Source organism: Curcuma longa, unplaced genomic scaffold (assembly GCF_044706935.1).
Source record: "Curcuma longa cultivar G26 ecotype Majalengka, Jawa Barat unplaced genomic scaffold, ITB_CL_G26_1.1 contig_26442, whole genome shotgun sequence".
Taxonomy (NCBI): domain Eukaryota; kingdom Viridiplantae; phylum Streptophyta; class Magnoliopsida; order Zingiberales; family Zingiberaceae; genus Curcuma; species Curcuma longa.
In genome coordinates this window covers 1-7,188 of record NW_027433121.1, presented here as the reverse complement: position 1 = coordinate 7,188, position 7,188 = coordinate 1, and the positions used below count along the sequence as shown (strand labels likewise).

At 45.9% G+C, this 7,188-nt stretch overlaps 3 protein-coding genes across 3 annotated transcripts; 1 reads left to right on the top strand and 2 right to left on the bottom strand.

Moving 5' to 3' along the window:
* Nucleotides 1-361: 361 nt before the first annotated feature.
* LOC141818882 (putative protein S-acyltransferase 19) lies at nt 362-4,165 on the top strand. The gene is made up of 10 exons (XM_074706294.1): nt 362-667; nt 1,102-1,215; nt 1,326-1,440; nt 1,553-1,716; nt 1,865-1,933; nt 2,024-2,095; nt 2,182-2,310; nt 2,646-2,726; nt 2,797-2,985; nt 3,056-4,165. The coding sequence occupies exons 1-10, from the start codon at nt 623-625 to the stop codon at nt 3,833-3,835; spliced, it is 1,758 nt and encodes a 585-aa protein (XP_074562395.1). The 5' UTR covers nt 362-622; the 3' UTR covers nt 3,836-4,165.
* Nucleotides 4,166-4,365: 200 nt separating this feature from the next.
* LOC141818881 (late embryogenesis abundant protein Lea5-D-like) lies at nt 4,366-5,056 on the bottom strand. The gene is made up of 2 exons (XM_074706293.1): nt 4,849-5,056; nt 4,366-4,771 (listed from the first exon to the last, which is right to left on the bottom strand). Exons 1-2 carry the CDS (start codon nt 4,917-4,919, stop codon nt 4,534-4,536), a joined length of 309 nt encoding a protein of 102 aa, XP_074562394.1. The 5' UTR covers nt 4,920-5,056; the 3' UTR covers nt 4,366-4,533.
* A 275-nt stretch (nt 5,057-5,331) lies between these two features.
* LOC141818880 (calcium uniporter protein 2, mitochondrial-like) lies at nt 5,332-6,914 on the bottom strand. Its single transcript, XM_074706292.1, is given in 4 exon segments — nt 5,332-6,266; nt 6,345-6,592; nt 6,595-6,618; nt 6,621-6,914. Coding segments are annotated over 4 exon segments (999 nt in total). The 5' UTR covers nt 6,907-6,914; the 3' UTR covers nt 5,332-5,825.
* Nucleotides 6,915-7,188: the final 274 nt, after the last annotated feature.

The window sequence follows — 7,188 nt, the reverse complement described above, 5'->3', positions numbered from 1 at the left end:
CAAACAGCACCCTGTATTTTAGCGTTTCTTGTCAGATTATACTGATCGACGGAGGCAACAATGGCGGATGCCCTTCAGTTTTGAATCCAAAACAGTGTTCAAGTAAAACAGTGTCATAAAATGGTAAATTAAGCGGTAGAGTTGTGAGAATCATCCATGATCCGTGTCCACTTCTTTTGTAAATATGTTGGGTCGTAATCAACTCACTTATATCTCGAGCATGCGTGCCCACTTCCACCACGTGCATTGTGGAGAGAGAGAGAGAGGCAGAGAGGGGCAGTACGAATTGTTCCCCACTCCCATCGTCTCACACAGGTTGTGACTTGTGCGCACACAAGCGCCGTAATATGAGGAGAGCGACAGGGAGGCTCCTCTCAGCGACCATTCCCTCCAACGTCTGTTGCAGAGCTCGTGCTTTCAACTACTGAGCAAGTCGGGTACCAAATCCTCTTGGTTTTGCGTTGCTGAGACCTGAAAGGAGGTCCCTTTTTGGTTCGTTTCCTCTTGCCCATCCTTCTTCAGCGCTCAAGAATCTCCATTTTCGCCTTCTGCATCTTCTCCTTTCCACTCGCCTTCTCTCTATGTGATCCCAAGGGCTGGTGAGAGTGCCCTCCCCGCAATAATGGCGAGGCGCCATGGCTGGCAGCTTCCTGCACATAACTTCCAGGTATTGCCTCCTTCTCGTTTGTATGATAACCTGCTGCGCAATCTCTGGGTTAATTGGACTCTGTAGTTCCCGTTGCGGAGTGCCTGTTCTTCGTCTGTTCGTAAACTCTAAGCGCGGTAAATGGCGACTCTTGTTCTACACAGTTTGGATTCGAGGTCATTAGTGTTGTTGTCGATTGCTTCTAAGAATGTTGATCTTTGAATGTCTATGGCCTTTGTTCTTGCGTCCTTATTGGAAGAAAATCTGTAAAGCCTGCTTTTTCCCTTTTGAGCCTTGGTCAAATTTATGTTATGTTTAGTTTATCTCACTTTAAATTCAAATCGTAGTCCTCGTGTATTCCAGGCTACCTTGGATCATTAACTGTTAATTGCCTATTTTTGCTTCCAATACCTTGGATCTCGTTGAGGACTGTGGATCTATTGTATCTTCTGTAGGTTATTGCTATAACAGTGTTCTTCCTTCTGGTCGTTGCATACTATGCCTTCTTCGCCCCTTTTCTGGGCAAAGATATCCTTGAATATGCCTTCGTTGCCGTTTACACTCCCCTGGTATGTAGACTCTTCCAGTAATGCAACTATCAAATAGAAATGTGCCCATTATCCTTGTGTGAAGAATTTCACTTTTGAGATTTTCTTCCATTTCTTATTGCTTTTTTCAGGCTTTAGCTGTTTTTATTTTGTATGTGCGATGCACACGAATTAACCCAGCTGATCCTGGAGTTATGTCGAAGTTTGATGATGAAGTACAGAATGGGCCAGATTTGCAAGATGTAGGTGAGTATTCAAAACTTGAAATATTGCAATTTGGAATCGATTTTATGGAACTTTTTCATAACATGGGTTCTCTTTGGGAGGCGTGTTCTGATTCAGAGGACCTCTTCTGCAGGGGATCCCAAAGCAAATTCTACAATAGGGACACATAGGGCTTCTGGTTGCTGTGGTTCTGGTAGGTTTGTATGTGCATTATTTGCTAAAGAAGATTGTCGCAGGCATGAAGAAATTGAACCTGGTGGAGAAGATGCTTTGTTCTGCACCTTGTGCAACGCTGAGGTGTGTGTTCTAAAATGGCGAATTCTTTCTTTGAATTCTCCAATCCATTTGTTCTTGTTCTTGTTTGTCGGATAATGCTGCAGATTATCTTATTGTATCGCTTATGTATTTGGTTTATCAAATCATATTTTGATCTTTGGACCTGCAGGTATGTAAATTTAGTAAACATTGCAGAAGCTGTGACAAATGTGTTGATGGGTTTGATCACCATTGCCGGGTAAAATTTTATAATAAGCATCTTTTAAGCATCTCCTTCACTGTTAGCTCGACAGTAAGAATATGTATCCTGTTACACAACTCTGGACAGTGGCTTAACAATTGTGTGGGGAGGAAAAACTATAATAGCTTCATTGCTCTCATGGCTACTAGTCTCATTTGGGTAAGTAGAATATGTTTTTTACTCGCAATTTGACTGACTTCATGGTGATCAATAAAACCTAATTCCCTGTATTTTATCATGTTCAGCTTGCAATTGAATGTGGAGTAGGTATCGCTGTACTTGTCTTGTGCTTTGTTGATAAGAAGGGCATGGAGACCATTATCAAGGAAAAGCTTGGAAATGGCTTCTCGCGTGCTCCTTTTGCGGTTGTTGTGGTAAGTTTGGTCGGTCCTATTTGCAATTTCGCGGGTAGTTGTCAATGTTCTATATATTGATTTAGGTAGTCAAAGCTTCTTATGCTAAAATAGGAGATAGTTGCTATCTTGTATTGTGCTTTATGTCTTGTTAGGAGATCACAAACAGAGAAAAATAACACAAAGTACAACAAACACAAGAATTTACATTGTTCTACTTTATATATTTGAAACTATGTAAATCATATTTGCATGGCTGCCTTTCCCTTTTTCTTCGATACTGTGAGTTACATCTAGAACAGACTGCATGTTCATGCCATAGATCCTGATATTTGAGTTTCTCCTTGCTCTCGCAGGCCAGTTGTACTGCAGTTTCGTTGCTGGCATGCGTACCTCTCGGAGAACTGTTCTTTTTCCACATGATCTTGATAAAAAAGGTTGTCTGAATACTCGATTCCATAGAATTTCTAGTTCGAAAGATCAATGGTTTGTTCCCTCCAATTCCAGGGAATTACTACCTACGAATATGTTGTCGCAATGAGAGCCATGAGCGAGGCACCAGGAGATGAAGAGGAACCAAATCCTCTTTACTCCCCTACTAATTCAGCAACAACTGGATTAAGCATTGGAAGTTCTCTCAACCTTCAATCCAAAGGCATATGGTGCACACCTCCTCGGGTATTTGTCGATCGACAGGTGACTCCGTTATCGTATTGAGTCGATATTCGGGCTATAATTGGATCACCCATAACTATTTTGTTAACAGGATGAGGTTATCTTTCATTTGGAACCTGGCATGGTGCCCTCGACTATCGATCCTGATGCAGCTGGGCATGTAGAAAGAGCTAACAAGTCGAAGAAAAATGTTAAGATCAGTGCCTGGAAGCTCGCAAAATTGGACTCGAATGAAGCAATGAGAGCTGCAGCCAAAGCCAGGGCATCGTCCTCAGTCCTGCGGCCCATTGATGCCCATCGCGTGCTTGATGCTGACTATAGTTCGAGCGATAAGGCAAGTGTGCGAAGCAGCTTGAGTGTCGACTACAGTGTGACCAGAGAATCCAGGAGCGAGGCGAAACTATCTCCTCTAAGAAACTCCAGCATTCAGAGTGTTGCCAGCAGGGAAGATTTTGAGACCAGTACACAGAGTGCCAGCAGCCTAAACAGTCCTACCACTGCTGCTGACATACAGAATTTTCAACCACCACTTCCCGGCCGGCCATCTCAGATTGCTCCAAGGCCTGCTCCTTTGGGTGCTAGGGATCACAAGAGAACATGTGTAGTTTGGGATCAAGAAGCCGGCAGGTTTGTCTCAGTGCCCACATCTGCAGGAAGCCTGGGCGTCGACGTCCATGCTAGAACCTCTAGGATTCCCTCGGCAAATCGTTCTGCAGAAACTAGTACTTTCGACAGTAGGCCTGCTCGACAAATTTCTTCATCGCAGGAAGAGAGATTGAACTACTCTGAACGATCTATCTTTTTTGGTGGACCTCTTATCGATGTTCCTGGCAGAGACACTGTGAGGAATGAAAACAGTCCCGGCAAGTAATTGAAGTAAGAGGGAACAAATGGTAAACATTTTGCATGTTTTTTCTTTACAGAAGGAAGAACTCTAGATCTAACAGCAAGTGTTCGACTTTCAGTCTTCTCGTTCGACATCAGTTCATTTCCATTCTGAAACGGTTGGGTTATCGGAGATCTTCGATCTGAAATTTGCAATCACTTCCATTCCGAAGAATGTTCAAACTGGCATCTGAACAGTGGTTCTATTCGCTCAATTCCATTCAAATAAAATCAATACCAACTGCACAACTCACAACTACTAAATTTAGTTATTTTTAAATCGTTACGAGGTCGATTAAAGGATCACCATCTTCACCTTTTGCTACGTGATTGAACATTGAAGTGTCTTTTAGAACAACGAACAAGATTTGATAGTTGATACTCTGTGATGTAATCTCTGTTTCTGCAGAGCTGTTCTGGGTAGTGTCAGCGATTACCGTGCTCACCATGCGGATTGCAATGTGATGATAGTGAAAAAGCCCAAGCACAAGAACTAGCAATATATACTCAGTTTTTCTAGTCCATTGATTATATGTTGGCTAGCAGCTTAAATCATGCGATGGAATACAAATTAGATAGATATTGTTTTGACAAATGTAATGAATCAAGTAGATTCCAATCTTATTCGTTAGCTATTTCAGATTTATAACATAGATCGCATTAAACAGAGTAACAACGCCTCGTTTAATTCAATTGCTGGTAACAGAGAGACGTCTCTCGCAGCTCCGCGGCCTCCGCCTCCTTCCGGCGGCTTCCCGGGCGGTAGTATCCCGTCACCGGATCCGGCATCCAAGAAGAGGACGACGCTGAAACATAGGAGGCGTCGACGGCGGTCGTGGTGGAGTTCGACGCCACCTGCCCCACCGCCGCCTTCTTCTCCCCGCCGATTTCCACAGTGACCGCCGCCGCAGCATATCCCATCCTGTATGTAGTAATCAACACATACATCAATACGCAATCCTGTGAGTATTAATTACGTGGTCATAATGAATTCATAACCTGCTAGCAAAAGGAGTAGCAATGGTATTCCTGAGAGACGCAGCGACGCCGACGAGAGAGCGAGCCGCCATCTGCTGTTTTGCGTATGTGTCTGTTTGCTACCGAAGCAAGGGGAAGGAAAGGAATAGAGACCAACAGAAGGAAGGAAGAAGATGAGGTCTGTCTTACTACTCTTCTTCTTCTTCTTCCTCGTGAGCACCTCCCTTTCTTCTTTTGGCTTTGTGGCGAATAAAGAGACTTGTGCTGTAATTTATAGCAGAAGATAACATTAAAAAAATTATTTTACCCAACACGGTTTGATTTTTCTTTGGCAGATCCTGCAGACTTTATTTATGGTTGCAATACGAAGATCTCTCACACGTATTCATATCCACCATATACATATTCCTCTCTCCATAAAGAAGAGGAAGATTAACTAAATAAAAGAATAAAAGAATCTAATAATAAAAAATTATTTTAATCTATATTCGATATATACTAGATATCATGTAAAAAACAGGATCTTCACCCTGGTCAACTTGACTCTGTCGGATCTACACTGACCTGTTCTACCATGTCAGAGACCCACCCAAGTTCTATGATTCATCTCTGGCACGATCTTTAATATGGAGCCGACACGATCTTTGATGATGATAAATGGGGATCACAATTGTACACTTGCGAATCTAAGATACTCTGTATCTCAATGCTTTGCTTGGACAAAATTCCCCTGTGAAACTGGTAATTCCGTCAGTGGTTTTATGTGTTCTTGGTTCTGGAATAATTCGTGCAATTTTCTCAGCAGCTTAGGGTTCTTTTGGTTAGTAAATTTCATTAATCTGATTTCTCTGTTTTGCTTGCTCAACTCTGTTTTCAGCTGTCCGAAAATTTGTCCAAGTTAATAATCACCAGCTGCAGGACGAAGGATGAGGAACAGTTCGACTGAATACTCTGCTTTCGATATGGTACAATATGCAGCTCTTGTTACGGCAGTTGCATTAAAGCGATGAGGAGGAGGACGGAGAAGAAGCAGAGAAGGTGCCTCCGATTTCCCTCTTGAGCTCATTGAATCGGCCAACGTCGAAGTTGCGCTTCTTCATGAGTCGGTTCCGCTTGGCGTCGAGGCGGCTCTGGAAGAAGCCCTCGAAGGAAGGGTCTCTGGAAGTGCGGAGGAAGAAGGCATAGCCGAGCATGAAGTAGATGGAGGTCACGTAGAAGCAGACGGGCTCCATCACGTCCCACGAGAGCTCCCAGAACGTAAGACGCATGAACCCCGCCGTCTGCGCCGCCAGCAAGGCCAGCCCGGCCCATAGCTCGCGTCTCACCTCCGCCTCCGCGGACGCTTCGATCTCCGACCTTGCCACCTCCATCTCCTTCAACTCTCGCTCCTGCCGCGACGACGCTGGTGGCCGGATCAAGCTCTGGATCAATGTCGTCACCTGCACATTTATTCGAACAACTTCAGGACGCGCCTTAAAATTTAGAAGCAGAGGAAACAGGGGTGGAGTTGTACTCACCATTTCGGGGCGGACGAGGACGACGTCGCGCAAGACGATGACGGAGGCGGATTCGTCCAGCGCCTCTCCCAGACGCACACCCTCCTCCGTCCCTCCGGCCGCCTCCCGGCAAACCCGAGCGAACTCGGAGTAGGAGACGCAGCTCTGGCCCGTTTCCCTCAGGCGCGAGCGGGCCGCCTCCATCCGCGCTGCCCGGACCACCTTCCTCGCCTCTGCTGCGGATACCATCGTCTCCTCTGTCTTCGCGCCGACGACAGGGGCGGTGGGGGAAGGATCCTTCGAGCCGAATCCTGGAAGTGTTCATCTCCCGGATCCTCTCCAACAGGCCGTCCCCCACCGGAAGCGCGAGGCGGGAAAGAGGTGGCGGTGGGGAAGCGGATTGGAGGGACGGCGTGCGATGAAGGAACCGGCCGAGGAGGCTGGGCTCGTGGGCGCGCGGGCCAGGGAGAAGCCTTCGGACGAGCGAGGGGGCGGGCCGAGGAGGACGGGGAAGGGCGTCTGGGGAAGAGAGCTTAGCGGCGACGTTGAAGAAGCGGCGACCGAGCGTCTTCCGCAGCGCCATTACAATTCTCTTCTCTTCTTCTGTTCCTCTTCCTCTTCTCTGTTCCTCTTCCTCTTCTCTCAACTGGAGAACCCTCCTATTTATAGCTTCCAACTCCCAACGACGAAAGAAAAAGGGAATCTATAATTGAATTGCTCGGATTTAGTTTAAGATTCGTGCAGACAGGCGCCCTAAAAAGAATAAAAAAGAATCTAAGTGAGCTTTGGCGGCTGAGTTCTCATTTCAACGCGAGTGTCTGATCAGAGTTGCGCCGGCCGCGGCGTTGCCCGGTCGTCGCTTTGA

Bases quoted from the DNA above. Each gene is read 5' to 3' on its own strand.
- LOC141818882 (XM_074706294.1), top strand. From the start codon at position 623: ATGGCGAGGCGCCATGGCTGGCAGCTTCCTGCACATAACTTCCAG. The intron at 2,311-2,645 runs GTAAGTTTGGTC...TTGCTCTCGCAG, and splicing joins CTCCTTTTGCGGTTGTTGTG to GCCAGTTGTACTGCAGTTTC. The intron at 2,727-2,796 runs GTTGTCTGAATA...CTCCAATTCCAG, and splicing joins ACATGATCTTGATAAAAAAG to GGAATTACTACCTACGAATA.
- LOC141818881 (XM_074706293.1), bottom strand. From the start codon at position 4,919: ATGGCGGCTCGCTCTCTCGTCGGCGTCGCTGCGTCTCTCAGGAATACC. The intron at 4,772-4,848 runs GTTATGAATTCA...TACTACATACAG, and splicing joins GCTACTCCTTTTGCTAGCAG to GATGGGATATGCTGCGGCGG.